The sequence below is a fragment of the Arabidopsis thaliana genome, chromosome 2 (assembly GCF_000001735.4).
Source record: "Arabidopsis thaliana chromosome 2, partial sequence".
Classification (NCBI taxonomy): domain Eukaryota; kingdom Viridiplantae; phylum Streptophyta; class Magnoliopsida; order Brassicales; family Brassicaceae; genus Arabidopsis; species Arabidopsis thaliana.
The window spans coordinates 9,400,280-9,419,330 of NC_003071.7; the positions used below are offsets into that span (position 1 = coordinate 9,400,280).

General features: G+C 37.1%; 3 protein-coding genes across 4 annotated transcripts; 2 read left to right on the forward strand and 1 right to left on the reverse strand.

Annotated features, from left to right (window-relative positions):
* The first annotated feature begins 2,787 nt into the window (after positions 1-2,787).
* Positions 2,788-3,556, forward strand: AT2G22122 (uncharacterized protein). Its single transcript, NM_201779.2, has one exon. The coding sequence runs from the start codon at positions 3,083-3,085 to the stop codon at positions 3,263-3,265; it is 183 nt and encodes a 60-aa protein (NP_973508.1). The 5' UTR covers positions 2,788-3,082; the 3' UTR covers positions 3,266-3,556.
* A 2,223-nt stretch (positions 3,557-5,779) lies between these two features.
* Positions 5,780-14,299, forward strand: CSI1 (binding protein). Its single transcript, NM_127781.5, has 8 exons — positions 5,780-6,071; positions 6,409-6,579; positions 6,901-6,974; positions 7,194-10,251; positions 10,423-12,967; positions 13,061-13,515; positions 13,601-13,717; positions 13,807-14,299. Exons 2-8 carry the CDS (start codon positions 6,514-6,516, stop codon positions 13,942-13,944), a joined length of 6,453 nt encoding a protein of 2,150 aa, NP_179803.4. The 5' UTR covers positions 5,780-6,071; positions 6,409-6,513; the 3' UTR covers positions 13,945-14,299.
* Positions 14,278-18,432, reverse strand: EME1B (essential meiotic endonuclease 1B). Of its 2 annotated transcripts, none has more exons than NM_127782.6 (12): positions 18,050-18,432; positions 17,697-17,864; positions 17,526-17,590; positions 17,135-17,299; positions 16,912-17,062; positions 16,659-16,768; positions 15,977-16,152; positions 15,850-15,904; positions 15,626-15,744; positions 15,125-15,214; positions 14,924-15,038; positions 14,278-14,801 (listed from the first exon to the last, which is right to left on the reverse strand). In NM_127782.6, exons 1-12 carry the CDS (start codon positions 18,303-18,305, stop codon positions 14,616-14,618), a joined length of 1,656 nt encoding a protein of 551 aa, NP_179804.5. In that variant the 5' UTR covers positions 18,306-18,432; the 3' UTR covers positions 14,278-14,615. The 2 variants fall into 2 exon arrangements, with proteins under 2 accessions (NP_179804.5, NP_001325038.1); NM_001335783.1 differs by having other exon boundaries at positions 18,040-18,432.
* Positions 18,433-19,051: the final 619 nt, after the last annotated feature.

Sequence of the window (19,051 nt, forward strand, 5' to 3'; positions counted from 1 at the left end):
TAATTAAAAAAAAAGTCAAAATATATAATATTGTATCATATATGGTGGGAGATTCGTGGCCAATATAAGTGGTTATTATCTGACTTATCCTTCCCCTTCCCTAATTTTTTATAGTTAACATTTATGAAATGTGGTATATATATTTTACTTGTTTTTTCAACAAATGTGGTATATAGCTTAAACCTTTTGTTTATGTCGTTTGTCCTTTAATTGAATTAACAATGCATTTTTACTTTTTATAGTATATATAGCTTACCCATTCGAAACCCAAGTTAATTGCCAGCTATGTTTGTACTCGTAAAAGGCATTAGACATATGACTACTAGTCTACCACAACTGTTGATTTTGGAAATGGATATTAAAATTGTAGGATTGGTAGACTGGTAGTCATAAATTCATGGTTGGTCCTTTTTTGTTTCATTGTTCCATTAGCTAAAAGCTTCATACCAATAGTAACAATATTGAAGTTTTTACTAATGTATGCTTCATCCTATTCTTCGACGCTTTGCTTGCCAAAATATTGGTATGCATAGTCTGATCCGCAACGTATGAACCAATCATTTTAGTCCTTTTAATCAGTAGATCTTTAGTTTGTTCCACTAACAATGCAGTGTCAACTTTATTGTGAGTGTTCTCTGCGCCTTGAACCAACACAATCCTACGATCTTGTGGTAAGACCTTCCGAATCTAGCAGTGCATAACACTTTTTCTATAATATATACGATTCATACTAGCAGTGCATAACACTTAAGCTAATGTTCCAAACTCCTCTTTAATTTTCTTGATTGGAGTTAGATGTAAATATATAAAAACACAAGTATATTGGAGACTGATTCGATATACATAAACAACTAGTAATATGGTTCATTACCCAAAAAAAAAGAAACTGGTAATATGATTCCAAATCATAATATATACACTATCGTTCGTCCCATACGTACGAATCACATAGTATATAGTCATAGATATCGCGTTGGTCGGACTCGGACACTCAATGGTCGGTAAATTTTAAACTATACAGAAATGATGACAACTTTAATTAGCATAGTAGCTAAAAAAAACAGAGCAAATGTTAACAGTTATATAATATAGTTGCATAAGGCCTTACGAGCCGACCTTAAAGCGAAGGCCACCATATGTAGATAATGCCTCCTTTCTAGTTCGATTATTATTTATATGTATTTTAGTTATTACCCACTTGTTTCACTATATATGAACTAAAAATACTGAATAATTCTTTAACAAAAAAACAAAGCTATTTATAATTAGTTACGCTAACAATTTAATTTTTAAACGTGATGAAATATTTGTCTAACTCACGAATAAATACATTATCATAAGCGACTAAACATGCATTCTTGTTTTAAAAAACAAAAAGTAAACCAACTTGTACCTTAATAATATTTATATTTTTGGTGTGTACCTTAATAATATTGATTAATACCCTTTAATATTAATGTCCTTTTAAAAAATTGATTATTGTCGCTACCGTGTTATTACTTTTTATTTGCGTCCGAATGATTCATTATATTACACAAACATGGAATACAAAATAGAATGCGGTTTTGAAACATTAAACTGATTAGAGTCGAAACTCTTTCGAAAACTAAGCCGGCGAAAGATAAAAATATCTCCAGAAAACTACACCAAATAAGGAAAGGAAACTAGAAACAAATATCTCTTGTCTTCTTAATTTTCTTTGTTTTTTTTAAAAAAATATTATAAATGTTTAAATGCATAATATTTTTTTTCTTGTGCTCTTAACGTAAGAAAATAATAATAAATGTTGTTATCACTGTATAAATATAACCAACAAAAAAAAGGTAAAACAAAATGTTGATGAAATTCATGTGTCAGACTGATGCCCTTTTTAACACGTAGAACGTGGGTGTTAAATGTCGTTAATTATCATGGAAGCATCAAATGTTATACTTATACACAAGAAGAAACTGAAGAACAAAAAATAAAGAGAAAAAGAAACTAAAGAACTATCTTAAAATGATACATATGTTTTTCAATTGCTTGCGAGTTTCAAGGTTAGTAGGATTGTTTTTCTGGTATTCGAATTTTTTAGGATGTAAAAGTTTACATATACACTAGCTAAAACGCTGATATTAGGGCTGGGCACAAGTACTCGTTACTCGTCCTATACTCGCTACTTGGCTCGTACTCGCTTTGAAAAAACAAGTACTCGTTATTAATAAGGCAAGTAACAAGTAGTATAATTTAGATACTTGCAAGTACAAGTTAAGTAACAAGTAATGAAAAAAAATTAATACTCGACTCGTTTGACTTGTTACTCGTTATTATTTTACTATTTTATATACATATATTGTATTGTTTTAGCGTTACACATTTAAAAACTACATTAGAAATAAAGTAAATTTTAAACATGTAAAAAATATGATAAATAAAGTAATAAGTAATTTTAAGTAATTCGAAAGTGTTACTTGCAAGTAACTCTCAAATACTTGCAAATAACTTGTAAGCAACTCGCAAGTAGCAAATAATAATTCGTAAATATTTGTAAATAACTCGCAATGAGCAAATAATAACTCACAAGTATGTATAAATAACTCGCAAGTAGCAAGTAACATGACAAGGCAATCATATTTTAGCAAGTACTTGTAATTACAAGTACTCGTTTTTAACAAGCCAAATACAAATAGTTATTTTGATTATTCGTACAAGGCAAGTCGAGTAACAAGTATCCCTAAATTAGCAAGTACTCGCCTTGCGCCCACCCCTAGCTGATATTGTCCATAAAAATATCAGTGCAATAGTTTTTTAACTATTTTAAATTCGGCGAAATGGGTCAAAGTCAGACAATGAATCGATTAAAGTTAAGGAAAATAAAAAAATTCAAGGGATAAAGAGAATGAGCATGGAGAAGCATAATGATGAGAATGGAATCATATCCAACGGCCATAAAGCATAAGTCCTTTCTCTATAAATTACGACAACTTCTCTTCATCATTATAACCAAACTCATCCTTCACTTCATTATTCCTTTAACCACACATTCTCTTTGTTCATTATAATAATCAAATTAACTAACATATAATCGAACTATAATCACAAAATGTCTTCGATGGGAGCAAACTATGCACAACTTCAAGTCATGCAGAAGAAGCAGAAGGAGAAGATGATGAAAAAGAAGTTGGAGAAGAGAAGAGATGGCGGTGTTGACGGTGAAGAAGGAGGTGGCGTTTCTTCCGCCGGTAATAGAGTATTTCCGGTCAAGTCTTCTCCGTTGTCGACTTAAGAAAAAGTAGAAAGACAAGAGTGAATTATGAAGTGTGAGATATTTTCTTCTATTTTCAGTTGACTTTATGTGTCTCTATGTCACTATGTGTGATGTGATGCGATGTGATATACAAGTGGTCGTCTTTTGTATCAAGTTACGTAATTTGTGTTCTTTTTTTTTTTTTTTCAATGTCGATTGTATTAAAAAAAACTTTGTATATTTTCGTAGATTTCAATCAACATGTAAGATATATCTCTATTGACAATCTATTTTGAAGTTTTTAATTTTTGAATTTCGCCAAAACGTTTACCAAATTTGTGAGACTTGCATAAAACACGAGTGGTCTATTCAGCCTATAAATTAGTTGAATGCTACAAGCCTACAAGCTTAAAATAAATCGAAAATTTTATATATTAATTAAAACTTATAATTTGTTTAGTTCTGTTTTCTTTCTCAGTGACTGTTGATTTTATATATAATTGTGTCTGACCTAAATTGTATTGCGTATGATTGAAACTTGTATGATTTGTAGAAAAGAGAGAGAGGAGGAGTGTCTATATGTTTTTATTTCTTTTTGTCTTGGATCCATTACCATATCTATAGGTCTCAGATTCTATGTTTACAACCTAAACTGTTTTCATTATCTATGAAATATTTACAATTTAGCAAAAAAAACAATGACAATCTACTCATCAAGAGGACTAGATGATGACTTTCAAATCTTTTTTTTTTGGTTTTTTTTTTTTTTGGCAAAGATGACTTTCAAATCTTTGCAAACAAAATCAAAATGTAAAAAATGAGAGAGAGAAACCAAAAATAATAATGAGAAAATAGTCTATTAAGAAAAGATGTACGTAAGAATTAAGTTAAAATGTAACACTAAAATAAAAGAAAAAATCAAATGTATGATAAGACCCTCATCAAACCATTATATTGAAGTAAATTATATATGTATGAAAATGAAATATCAAAGAGTTCTTTTACTCTCACTTATGACACGCTAAATTAAAACCACTAAAAACCATAATATTAATTTCACGGCTACAAGTTGATGCTTCCTCAAACTTACTACGTTCCAATGCCGGGCACTGATTAAATATGGACTTCACATCTTTTTTTTTTTTTTTAGATATTCATTTCCAAACGGTCTATTGACAGATGGGCTAAGAATTTCACGGGTTACAAAAAAGTGGTCCAAATCGGAACATAATAGAAACAAGATCAGTAAAACGACGGTTCACCGGCCGGAGACGCAGCCTTCACCTTCTATATCCGATGCAAATTTAACATATTTCGAACGAATCTATGAGATCTATATGAGAATTTTGCTTCTTGGGTTTTATACGGTTCGGGAAAGTGGATGTATCAAGTTGTGACAAGAAGCATCAAAGAATATGACTTTGTCCAGTCATTTTTATGGTATAGTGATGATCGTCAATGATCATAATTGGCTAGGAAGAAAGAGCACATGTGCATTCATATGATTATCATAATTGTGCATATCATATGCTTTTATGGGCATAGTTGTCGATAGAAACAAAACATGCGTCGAGGAAAAAACAAAAGAATAGTTAAAACTTAGAATCTTTGATTCTCATGAGCCATGAGGCCATGTGCTTTTTCTCTCCCACGTTATATGTTTTACCATCCTTATAATTTGCTCCCCCGACTTCTCTCACTTTCAGACGAAAAGAACTGCTGTCGCGATTTTTGAACAATTATGGAAAATAATTTAGATGTGAAGGAAGCCGTAAAAATAGTTATTATACTTTTTGTCCATATATATAGAATTCGTGATGATTATGTTGTGGATGACAATTGGTGGTAGATAGAAACCTTTACTATCGCCATTGTTATGGGCTAATTAATCAAGTTTGGTAACAAATCAACATAATAGGACCAATAACAACAACTACTGCAGATCTTACTATTATTCTTTTTATTAATTCATCAGTATATTTTATTATTTTTTCTTGATTGTTTATCCGATTGATCTTGTAAGAGATAACTTTTGATTATTACATAACTTACTTCAACATGTTAAATGACACAATAAAATAGACAATTTATTTTTGATATCCTTTTGAAAAATATTAAATAAATATTTGTAATGACTGTGTTGCACTAAAAAATCGAGATAACCCCATGAGTGATAATTTGGTAACATAATCTAAACTTAGAGACAATTAACTAATTAAGTTATTATCTGAGAAATAAATTAGACAATATTTTTATTCGTGTGTGTAATTTTTGTGGTATAATATTTTTTCTTATATTGTTTCAATTCTACGGATGTTTTGGATAAAAAGGTTAATCAAATTTATAAAATGTAAAATTTTGCTTGAACAAATGAACCAAAATGTTTACTAATTGGCTAATTGCTGGAAAAAAACAGTTATATAATTTTTGTTAACAAAAAAAATGTTTGATGTAAATAATTAATTCACAGCTAAAAGTCAATTTCCTCATTTATTTTTGATTAAAGAAAGTAATAAAAAACAATTAAGTATACCATTCGCTGTACAAGAGTCGTTTAGTTCTGTCGGCTCGACAACCGACTCAAGCCGGCTCGAGTCGCTAAGTGAATCCACTCGCTGTCTGTCGGTGGACAAAGCCGGCTCCAATCTGATCACTCTCTCTCACCAGCACACACACAGCTCTCTCTCTTCCCTCTCTCTCTCCCCCGCTTTATACTTTGTTGAGTCAAAATCACAGACGAAGAAGAAGAAGAAACCTCTCTCTCACTCCTCTCTCCTTTCTCTCGTCTTATTCGCTTCTCTTCTACGTAACAGATTGTTCATCTTCTTCTCCTTGTTGCATTGAGGTGAGTTCAATTTGATCTATCAATGTCTAAATGCATGCTTTTTGAATTATCGGATCTCTTGTGTTTGATTTCATTGATAGAGATCCAATTATGATCTAGATCTGAAGAATCCTGTTTTTTGAGTTCCTATTGGTTAAAAAGTTTCCTCATTTAGCTTTAGTTCGAATCTGGAATGTTAAACGATTCGGATCGAGATTTAGCAGTAGTAGAATTCAGTTAGGTAGAGTGATATTTTTATACTATTAGTCTTCAATTATAATATAATTGCATTGAGCTTTTCCTACTTCACTGTATCGTTTTCTATTGTAAAGATTGATCCTTTTTATATATTATGCAGGGGGTGTTGTTGATGTTCTGACGATCTGATTTGAGTAGATCTGGGTAGGGGGCAAGGTCTCTGGGTCTACTTTTGATTTGAGAATTTTTTAAGTGAAGTGAAGATATGACAAGTGCTCTTGGATGGAGATTTCCTTCCACTAATGGAAATGGCCTTGCCCCAAGTGACACGGTAATAATTACTTGATTCAGTATTAACATTCATCACACGGGTTTATGGAAAAGCTTGTTTAGTTGATATACTGCAATCTTTCTGAGTTGCAAAGTCAGATCTGGTGTATTAGCAGGATGATTAAGCTGATATGTCCCTTGCATTTTGAATCTGATTTGAAAAAAGTACTTGAGCTAAGTCCATTGTTAATTAATGGCTTTGTACCAGTCAGTTATATCTGATAGAGTGTCATGATAAAGGTTATAGTTTTTCCATTGCATAGGAGCGAAAAGGTCTTGTTGCTCTTTTAACTTATTTTCTGTTGTTTGGTCTTGATTGCAGGAGAGAAATGGGGATATGAAGATGCATGATTCAGAGCCCCCAACTCCACATTCAACCACAAAGATGAGTTTGAGGTAACGCATATATGTATTTGGTACTGCATGGGAGCTAATCATCGTGATAAAATTGAGGTTTTATCTGTATTTGTTGCACCACCATCTTGGTTTAACAATGCCTGTGGAAATTAATATTATCTGGATTGGTTTCCTATGTTATCCTTTCAAATGAGACATTTTAAGCAGAAAGGCACACCTATTAGCGAATTAGTATCTAACTTTCCCCATCCCCTGCAGAGACCGGACAACCAGCATGGAAGATCCAGATGGGACATTAGCAAGTGTTGCCCAATGCATTGAGCAGCTGCGCCAAGGTTCATCATCTGCACAAGAAAGAGAATATTGTCTGAAGCAGTTACTGGACCTTATAGAAATGCGTGAGAATGCATTCAGTGCTGTCGGATCACACTCCCAAGCTGTGCCAGTACTTGTCTCTCTTCTCCGATCGGGATCAGTTGGAGTGAAGATACAAGCTGCAACCGTCTTGGGTTCACTCTGCAAGGAGAACGAACTTAGAGTTAAGGTGTTACTTGGGGGATGCATTCCTCCATTGCTTGGTCTTCTCAAGTCCAGTTCAGTCGAAGGGCAGATCGCTGCAGCAAAGACAATCTATGCTGTTTCTGAAGGTGGGGTTAAAGACCATGTTGGATCAAAAATATTTTCCACTGAGGGAGTTGTACCGGTTCTGTGGGACCAATTGCGCAGTGGAAATAAAAAAGGAGAGGTTGATGGTTTGTTAACTGGTGCACTTAAGAACCTTTCTAGTACCACAGAGGGATTTTGGTCTGAGACAATTCGAGCTGGGGGAGTGGATGTACTTGTGAAGCTGCTCACAAGCGGGCAGTCAAGTACACTATCTAATGTCTGCTTCCTTCTTGCGTGTATGATGATGGAAGACGCCTCTGTTTGTTCCAGTGTATTGACTGCAGACATTACAAAACAGCTTCTCAAATTATTAGGATCGGGTAATGAAGCCCCAGTGAGGGCAGAGGCTGCTGCTGCTCTCAAGTCGCTTTCTGCTCAATCTAAGGAAGCAAAGCGGGAAATCGCTAATTCTAATGGTATTCCTGTTTTAATAAATGCAACAATAGCTCCATCTAAAGAATTCATGCAAGGTGAATATGCGCAAGCATTACAAGAAAATGCAATGTGTGCCCTTGCTAATATTTCCGGTGGTTTGTCATATGTCATATCAAGCCTTGGTCAGAGCCTTGAATCTTGCTCTTCGCCTGCTCAGACTGCCGACACCCTTGGGGCTTTAGCTTCAGCATTGATGATATATGATGGCAAGGCAGAAACTACAAGAGCATCAGATCCATTGGTCGTTGAACAGACTCTGCTGAAGCAGTTTAAGCCTCGTCTACCATTCTTGGTGCAAGAACGTACAATTGAAGCACTTGCAAGTTTGTATGGGAATTCCATACTCTCTGTCAAACTTTCCAACTCGGATGCAAAACGTTTGCTTGTTGGTCTAATAACGATGGCGGTGAATGAGGTTCAAGATGAGCTTGTAAAGGCTCTTCTGATGCTGTGTAACCATGAAGGTAGCCTGTGGCAAGCACTACAGGGCCGTGAAGGGATCCAATTGCTAATATCTCTTTTGGGTCTTTCATCCGAACAGCAGCAAGAATGTGCTGTTGCACTTCTTTGCCTTTTGTCTAACGAAAATGATGAAAGCAAGTGGGCCATCACTGCTGCTGGAGGTATACCTCCACTTGTTCAAATTCTAGAGACTGGGTCGGCCAAAGCCAGGGAAGACTCTGCAACTATCCTTAGGAACTTGTGCAATCATAGCGAAGATATACGTGCTTGTGTTGAAAGTGCGGATGCTGTCCCTGCTCTCTTATGGCTACTAAAGAATGGTAGTCCAAATGGTAAAGAAATTGCCGCCAAGACATTGAATCATTTGATTCATAAATCAGATACTGCAACTATCAGTCAGCTTACTGCTTTGCTGACCAGTGATCTACCTGAGTCTAAAATTTACGTTTTGGATGCATTGAAGAGTATGCTTTCTGTGGTCCCATTCAATGACATGCTACGTGAAGGCAGTGCTTCCAATGATGCTATTGAGACAATGATCAAGTTGATGAGCTCTGGTAAAGAAGAAACTCAAGCAAATTCAGCATCAGCTCTTGCAGCTATCTTCCAGAGCAGAAAGGATTTGCGTGAGAGTGCTCTAGCCCTCAAAACTCTCTTGTCGGCCATAAAACTGTTAAATGTGGATTCGGAGAGGATCCTTGTTGAGTCTTGCCGCTGCCTGGCTGCAATTTTACTTTCAATTAAGGAGAATCGCGATGTGGCCATTTCTGCCAGAGAAGCATTGCCTACCATAGTATCTCTAGCCAACTCTTCTGTTCTAGAAGTTGCTGAGCAAGGAATGTGCGCTTTGGCTAATCTTATATTGGACAGTGAAGTGTCAGAGAAGGTCATTGTCGAAGATATCATCTTGTCCGCCACTAGAATCTTACGTGAAGGTACAGTGTCTGGGAAGACACTTGCTGCTGCGGCAATTGCCCGCCTCCTTAGTCGTCGCCGAATTGATTCTGCATTGACAGATTCTGTGAACCGAGCTGGAACAGTGCTTACCTTAGTGTCTCTTCTAGAATCTGCCGATGGAAGATCTGATGCAATATCAGAGGCCCTAGATGCGCTTGCTATATTCTCAAGGTCAGGAGCTAATGGAAATGTAAAACCAGCTTGGGCTGTTTTGGCTGAATCTCCCAACAGTATGGCCCCAATAGTCTCATCTATAGTGAGTGTTGCTAATCCTTCACTACAGGACAAAGCTATTGAAGTTTTGTCAAGACTTTGCCGAGATCAGCCTATTGTTTTGGGAAACATGGTCAACAATGCCAGAGATTGCGTGTCATCTATAGCTAAAAGGGTGATAAATACCAGGGACCCGAAAATAAAAATTGGTGGAGCTGCTATTATTATCTGTGCTGCCAAAGTTGACGACCAGAAGATGATAGAAAATCTGAATGAGACACAATTGTGTGCCAAATTCGTTCAAGCACTTGTGGGGATCCTAGATTCTGTGCAAGATCAGGAAAAGGATGAGAAAGATAAAATCTGCATATGCATTCATCCCAAAGAAAAGGAAGAAGATGAAGAAGAAGAGGCAACAGAAAATAGGGAGGGTTCCACGGGGGCAACAGTTATTTCTGGAGACAATTTAGCCATCTGGTTGCTCTCGGTTCTTTCTTGTCATGATGAAAAGAGCAGAGCAGTAATATTGGAGTCAGAAGGCATTGAGTTGATTACTGACAGAATAGGCAACCGTTTTCTCCAGGTATTCAACTCTCTTATAGATTAAAATCTTTGAGATCACAACTTATCAAAGTTTCAGAAGTATGGATAAAAAAAAACATATTATGAATCTGTGATAGCGTTTAACATTCTAACTCATTTTGGAATGCTAGGTTGTCGTTTATGTTGCTTTAATACCTTTTTTACATTTCAGGCTGATAATGGAGAAGATGCCAACATTTGGGTTTGTGCTTTATTGCTGGCCATACTTTTCCAAGACAGAGAAATCACTCGCGCACATGCAACAATGAAGGCTGTTCCAGTGCTCTCAAATCTTGTGAAGTCAGAGGAATACGCAGACAGATATTTTGCAGCACAAGCTCTAGCTAGTCTTGTCTGTAACGGTAGTCGCGGAACTCTTCTATCTGTTGCAAACTCCGGTGCTGCGGCTGGGTTTATATCATTGCTTGGTTGTTCTGATGATGACATAAAAGAACTTCTGCAGCTGTCGCAGGAGTTCACTTTAGTGCGGTACCCAGACCAGGTTGCCCTTGAAAGGCTTTTCCGAGTTGAAGATATTAGAGTTGGGGCTACTTCTCGAAAGGCGATTCCCTTACTAGTTGAACTTCTTAAACCAATTCCAGACCGCCCCGGTGCTCCTCTACTTTCACTTAATCTTCTAACTCAGCTTGCTGGGGACTGTCCACAAAATATGATTGTCATGGTAGAGTCAGGTGCTCTTGAGGGTCTCTCGAAATATCTTTCCCTTGGACCTCAGGACGAGCAAGAGGAAGCTGCAACAGGTCTTTTAGGCATCTTATTTAGCAGTGCTGAAATTCGAAGGCATGAGTCAGCATTTGGCGCGGTCAGCCAACTTGTAGCTGTTTTGCGTCTAGGTGGAAGGGGGGCAAGGTACAGTGCCGCCAAGGCATTGGATAGTCTCTTTACTGCTGACCATATAAGAAATGCAGAGTCTTCTAGACAAGCTGTTCAGCCATTGGTAGAGATTCTCAACACTGGTTCAGAGAGGGAGCAGCATGCTGCTATTGCTGCACTTGTTAGGTTGTTGAGTGATAATCCATCACGGGCTCTGGCAGTTGCAGATGTGGAGATGAATGCGGTGGATGTTCTCTGCAGGATCCTTTCTTCAAACTATACGATGGAACTGAAGGGAGATGCTGCAGAGCTGTGTTATGTTCTGTTTGCAAATACAAGGATTAGATCTACAGTTGCTGCAGCGCGTTGTGTTGAGCCACTTGTCTCTCTTCTTGTGACTGAGTTCAGCCCTGCTCAGCATTCAGTTGTGCGTGCACTGGACAAGCTTGTCGACGATGAACAACTGGCTGAACTAGTTGCAGCTCATGGCGCTGTGGTACCTCTTGTTGGCCTTCTCTATGGTAAAAACTATGTGCTTCATGAGGCTATATCCAGGGCTCTAGTAAAGTTGGGTAAGGACAGGCCTGCTTGTAAACTGGAAATGGTGAAAGCTGGAGTTATCGACTGCGTACTTGATATTCTCCACGAAGCTCCAGATTTTCTATGTGCTGCGTTTTCAGAACTGCTTCGAATCCTCACAAATAATGCTACTATTGCCAAGGGACAATCTGCTGCGAAAGTGGTGGAGCCACTTTTCCATTTGCTGACGAGGTTGGAGTTTGGAGCTGATGGACAGCACAGTGCTCTGCAAGTTCTGGTAAATATCTTAGAACATCCACAATGCCGCGCTGATTATACACTTACACCGCACCAAGTAATTGAGCCTTTAATTCCGCTACTGGAATCTCCATCCCCAGCAGTCCAGCAGTTGGCAGCTGAGCTTCTATCTCATCTTCTCTACGAGGAGCATCTGCAGAAAGATCCATTAACGCAACTTGCGATTGGTCCTCTAATCCATGTGCTGGGATCCGGCATACACCTATTACAGCAGAGAGCTGTGAAAGCTCTCGTCAGCATTGCTCTAACATGGCCAAATGAAATAGCTAAAGAAGGTGGTGTGAGTGAGCTGTCAAAGGTGATACTGCAAGCTGATCCATCGCTCTCCAATGTGTTATGGGAGTCTGCAGCATCAATTTTGGTTATCATCTTGCAATTTAGCTCCGAATTTTACCTGGAAGTTCCTGTTGCTGTTCTTGTAAGACTGCTTCGTTCTGCATCTGAAAACACCGTGGTTGGTGCACTTAACGCTCTTCTAGTGTTGGAAAGCGATGATGGAACCAGTGCAGAGTCCATGGCTGAAAGTGGTGCCATAGAAGCTCTGCTTGATCTTTTAAGGTCTCATCAGTGTGAGGACACAGCAGCGAGACTGCTCGAGGTACTGCTCAACAACGTGAAGATTAGAGATTCAAAAGCCACCAAGACTGCAATCTTGCCATTGTCTCAGTACCTCTTGGATCCACAAACTCAAGCTCAGCAGGCGCGGTTACTAGCAACTTTGGCCCTTGGTGATCTTTTCCAGAATGAAGCTCTTGCTAGAAGCACCGATGCAGCTTCTGCTTGCCGTGCTTTAGTCAATGTCCTTGAAGAACAACCCACAGAAGAAATGAAAGTAGTTGCTATATGTGCTCTGCAAAATCTCGTCATGTATAGCCGATCTAACAAAAGAGCAGTTGCCGAGGCAGGTGGTGTGCAGGTCGTCTTGGATCTGATCAGTTCCAGTGATCCTGAAACGTCTGTTCAGGCTGCAATGTTCGTAAAACTACTCTTCTCTAATCACACCGTTCAAGAGTACGCATCTAGCGAAACCGTCAGAGCAATAACTGGTGAGAAAATCTCTGTACCTTTTGTATCAATACGATCTGCTCATTCTTATTATATATCTTATATCTCAGATGTTGCTTCCTTTTAATTTGCAGCTGCCATTGAGAAAGACTTATGGGCCACTGGAACCGTGAATGATGAATACCTAAAAGCCTTAAACTCTTTGTTTAACAACTTCCCGCGTCTAAGAGCTACAGAGCCTGCAACACTAAGTATACCACATCTAGTTACATCCCTCAAGACAGGATCAGAAGCAACACAAGAAGCTGCCTTGGATGCATTGTTTCTTCTCAGACAAGCTTGGTCAGCCTGTCCTGCCGAAGTTTCCAGGGCCCAATCAGTTGCTGCTGCAGACGCCATCCCCCTACTTCAGTACCTAATCCAATCAGGTCCACCACGGTTCCAGGAGAAAGCTGAATTCCTCTTGCAGTGTTTGCCAGGTACTCTGGTAGTCACTATCAAACGTGGTAACAACATGAAGCAATCCGTTGGTAACCCGAGTGTGTTCTGCAAGATAACACTCGGCAACAATCCTCCTAGACAGACCAAGGTAGGAAAAGACTTATCACCCTTTCGTCAATTCACTGTGACTAGTAATTCCTTTAGATATCAACCGTATCTTTCGATTTTCTCAGGTGATATCGACAGGTCCTAATCCAGAGTGGGACGAGAGCTTCTCATGGTCATTTGAGAGCCCTCCCAAAGGTCAAAAACTCCACATTTCATGCAAGAACAAAAGCAAAATGGGAAAGGTATGTCATCAAACTTCACTCGTATTTTACAGTTTGAAAATTTGCCGGTTTAACTGAAACTGTGGCTTTTCGCCTCTTTCTTTCTGCAGAGTTCCTTTGGGAAAGTAACGATCCAAATCGATAGGGTGGTGATGCTGGGAGCAGTCGCAGGTGAATATAGTTTGTTACCAGAAAGCAAAAGTGGTCCCAGAAACCTTGAGATAGAATTCCAGTGGTCTAACAAGTAAACCACCACTTCATTTTTTGTTTTTGTTTGAGAGGTTTCTTAAATCGAAACTTCTGCTTCATTTTTTTGCCAAATTTTTTAAAAATCGTTTGATTTATAATGCTACTGTATATAGTTGGTATTGTAATGTAATGATTACAGTTTACAAATGTTTTTTTTTTATCTTCTTTTTTTCTTAACTGTGTGTTTACTGATTCAATTCATTTGTAACATTTTGTTGTCCTCATTTGTATGTTATGTATCTTCATATTTGTTCATCTTTTGGTGTGCCTATAAAGTTTAAACTTTAACGATGTGAGAACTTTTTTACTTTTCGCTTTTTTTGTACTAAGAAGTAAAAACAACGTTAACAAAAACAGCCTAAGTCCTCTTGGTCAGCATGTCTTGCCGAATCAGTTGCCGCAGGAGAAAAACCGAATTCCTCTTGCCGTGTTCGTCATGTTCATCACCGAAGTAAATGTCGTCGGCAACAGTCTCCAATGACGTCTGGCTATCTCGGTAAGGAATTTTACTTTTAACGTTTTGGTTCTAGAATAGAATAACTATTACTTAGAGCAAATTGTTCGGAATTGAATCGGGGAAACTGATCTAAAAAGAGAAAACAAAATTTCAGTGTGGTTGAAATGATTTTATTTTATCTTATATGTTTAAGAAATCTTAGGCTCTTTGACTCTAATTAACACCTGGAGAATCGGTGAAGAAAGCAGCACCATTTTCGACGTCATCAGTCTTAATGGCTCCATCGTGAGACATGAGAACTCTGTATATCCGCTTTGAACAAATCTCACCTAACCTTATGTCTCCTCCCACTAAACCTTCTACTTTCAAGTCTTTTAGTAGAAACTCCTTCTCATGAACCTGGAAAAAAAAAGACGCAAAAGAACATCTTCATTTGTTTAACCAACACTACACAATTGCTTTAGAAACAACAAACTAAGAAGAAACTCAAATCCAAGTATGTCTCACATGTTTTTACTTACCGATTTGTTACGATCCATATAAACCTTAAGAAGAGACTTCATGGAGGGATATTTCTTCCACACTGCTAAAGCGTATCGTGGCTGTACCTTTGGTATTGCTACTAACGCTTTTAACCTATAGACCGTAATAATTTTACTTATTGAACAGATTCAAAATGACTAAAACACAACCTATTTTCAAAATGTTCTACTTTACTTTACCATGGACTCTTTTTAATCAAATGCTTGTCAACTGAATCCTTGGAGACTAATGCACCATTAGCGCTTACTGATAACATAGTTAATTTCTTCCTGTGCATCACATAGTAGAGCCATGATTAGTTTCACTTCAAAATCATGCAGAGAAATACATTATTAGCCACACGTTCATCTATCAACTACAGCTCTACGTAATGTTGACCTCCCAGATATTCGGTAGTCAGCCTTGTATGATTTAAAGACTATAAGAGGCTTTACAGATCTTATTTCAAGACAAGCCTTACTGCCCATTTTTGTGATGACTCCCAATGTTAGATCTTTATTTCGTTAAGTTGTTAAACGCGTGAAGATGTATATGATTTAGACTTCACAGGTTTTCATCAAAATATTATTGCTTTGATTGGTCTAACGGGATTCATTGAGGAAAGAAATCAAAAATTCCATCCAACATCAATCGAGATAAAGTCTTCTGTAAGAGAAATCAAAATAGTAGATTTTTGGTACCTGAATTGGCAAGAGGCCAGACTGCTTGTTAGGCCAACAATATGTTCAGCCACCTCAGCCTCGTCTACACAGTGTCTGGAATGTACTTTAACATAGTGAGTAGTTAATTTTGCAAGTACCTGTGTAATACATATCAAATGCCCCAAAAGTATGTTTAAAAACACAAACATAGGAGCAACAAATAGGCTTTCCTCTACATACATTATCACTAGGTAATGTATTACCTCATCGATAGGAGGCCGTCTCCAATTTCCCGGATTTTTGTACTCTTCCTTTTCCCTAGAAGATTGGTTTTATTCAGCTTGATGACGGAAACATTAATATAACACCAAATCACTTTATCAAACACACCTTTTCTTTACGTAGGACATTAACTTATTCGTGAGGCAGCACACCGTATAAGATGGGTATCTGTCCTGAACTCTTGAGATGATTTCTAGAAATTTTCCATTAGCAACAAGATTACAAAATTCTTCAGCGTCATACACAAGTAGCAAATAAGGAATCTTGGGCCCTTGGGGGAAAAGCTGCACCAGAGAAAAGAGGATGTTAATAAAGAGTAAAATAAGATACTGGATACAGATGTTTCATATAGTTTTAGTCAAGTACTGACTTCAAAGACCCTTTAACCCATAGCAAAAGGGTTTCATTTCCTTTGTTATATTTCATAACATGTAACGCAATTCAATGTCAGGTGTAATGAAGTAATCTTCGATCGATTTCTTTCTAAGAAATATTGAAGACTTTCAAAATAGTTTTTCAAAACTCCTGCCATTCAAAGACTATCCAAAGATGAAATAATAGCTTTGACTACCTCCACTAAAATTACGAAGATATGAAACTTGCAACACAGAAGAGTATGATCCAAACGTCAAAGAAATTTTGAAACACATATTGAAGTAACATGCTTATCCTGAGATTAAACAAGAATACGGACCAGATTAGGGAGCTAGTTCTTGTTGCAAGTTCTGGATTCTAAGAACTAATTTTCATACATGACAAAAAAACAAAAGTGATTGAGAATTAATTGTACCGGAGCAATATCCTCTGGAATTGTCATCGTCCACACAATGGATCTCTCAATTGGATTAGGGCCTACGTGGATTGTAATGCCTTTCTCAGAGAACCTTGAAAGCAGAAGTCCTATGTTCACATTATACCAGAGGCACTCAGTGTCTATACTTAAAGTGACAAACCATTCATATGAAACAAAAAAAAGAGAGTCAAAGAAAAAACATCTATAGGATCTATTGAAAAGTAATACAAAGAATAGAGAAATTCCTCACCTCCAATGGATCCTTCAAGCACTTTAGTATCAATCTCGGCAACAATAGATTTAAGGGCTAACTTTCCCTTTTCCCATTTTTTCTTCTCCTTCTCTAATCTTTTACGCTCAGCCTCTTCTGCTTTTGAGGCTGCTTTCTCTAATCTCTCTTGCTGGATTATGGAAGCCAGTCAACAATTGATAAAGAAACAAAAAAATAGAAAAGTCATGTAAAGAACACTTACCTCTTTTCTTAACTTCTTTTCCTCCATTGCACTTGTTTTGTCTTCCTTCGACTGCCGCTTTTTTGGCAATGCCTCACCTGGAACTGGAAGAGTTGTAGTTCTGATCTTCTTTTTTCGACCAATTTTCTCAACGCTTATATCCTCTTTTTCTTGGTCAGAAACAACCTGATACCATTTAGAAATAAGAGTAAGAGAGAAACAAAATAAAAGAAAAAAACATCAGCACAACGTGAACTCTTAAAATACAAACAAATGAGACGTTATGGGAATCCAGAATTGTCACATTCTCAAAAAGACAGCTTTGCAAAATCATACAACGAATAAAGTCAACAATCCCTTAATCCTGTACCAATGATGAACAATATGGTACTAGTTCCTTGCAGATAAGTACCTCAATAGTATCATTAGTTGGCGAAGAGCGAAAACTGACTTCATGCATCCAACTAGTATCATCGTCTGAAAAAATACAGCAATCAGCATTTGTATGTGGACCCTACAAATGAAGTTCATCATGTATACTCTGATATATATGCACAATAATTTGGTTTTGGGGTAAGCATACCTAAATTTGTCTCAGGTATTCTAGTATTCTTATAGTATGCCTCACTGGTTTCGGCTTCCAATCCAAACCGAGGCTCCCTTAAACCAGCAAGCACGGATTCATTCTTCTTCGAAGTTTCAGGTCGAGGACTATCTTCAAACTCCGAATCCAGAGATATTATCCGTTTGCCTAGTGAGATTCCAAAAGAAACATAGAGATATTGTTTAGCCTGATGATTCTGCCTAAGATCCCCAGAAATCACAAAATTTTCGCTAGTAGAACAAGCTTTCCGGTATCAATTTCCTGTAGAAAATGCTAAAGCTAAACCTAAACACTGAGAATCGAGAAAATTCCGAGGACGAACATTAACTAACCGGAGAATTTGTCTTCGCGGTTAGAAGCTAAAGCTCTAGAACCAAAGGAACACTTGACGACAGAGAAATCATCGGAAAGAGGTGTCTCAGGGACGAAAATAGGAGTAAAAGAAGATTCCGGCGGTTGCTTCTGCGGTGTCGGATCTGAATCCGATATCAGTATCGCAGAGATTGGATATTTTCGAGCCCGTTTCGACAGTGATGGAAGTGGAGTAGTCTGATCCTCACCGTCAGAGATGAGAATGTGATCGTTCATGGAAGAGAGAGTTTTGAATTTCGACTGAGCGCGGGACTATCGAGGAAGATGATGATGATTCGAATTTCGAAATCGCCGATAACGAACGCAGAGGTTAAGCAACGTTTGGCTGCATGGTTATCTGTATTCAAAAAATATGGAGTGTTTGGATACAGGTTCATCTTCATTCTTCATCATATATCGAGTTTAGTAAATACGGCTACTGGATTTTGCTGACTATTATCGCTTTTATGGCCCAATAAGCGGCCTACAATGGACGACTTAACAAAAGTCACTGAAATTTTAATTGGTAACCGTTTTGGAGAATTGTGTCACTATTCTTCTTCATTTTTTCATTGAAAAAACAAGTATAGAACTTTCCAAAATATATGCTATATATCTAATAATATTTGTTCAAATTTTTGGTTTCTTTTTTTTTTCTGGTAGGCCCAAATTTTTGGTTTCTATTATTAGATAGTTAACCCGCATTATATGTGAAATAAATTATTAAATAAATATATTGTAGTAAATTACAAAAGTTACTATGTTATTATTTGAAATTTGAAATTTGTTTGTTTATTATGTAATGTAAATTTTATTTAAAATAATTTGAACCAGCAATTTTTTGTATTAAAATTATTATTATTCATACATTGATTGATTTAAACATGTATATAAGTTCTATAAATAAATTAGTTCTTATGTTCATAATTTTAACGGAAAATTTTGGAATCTTCTGATTAAATTTAATTAATATTATATTTTTA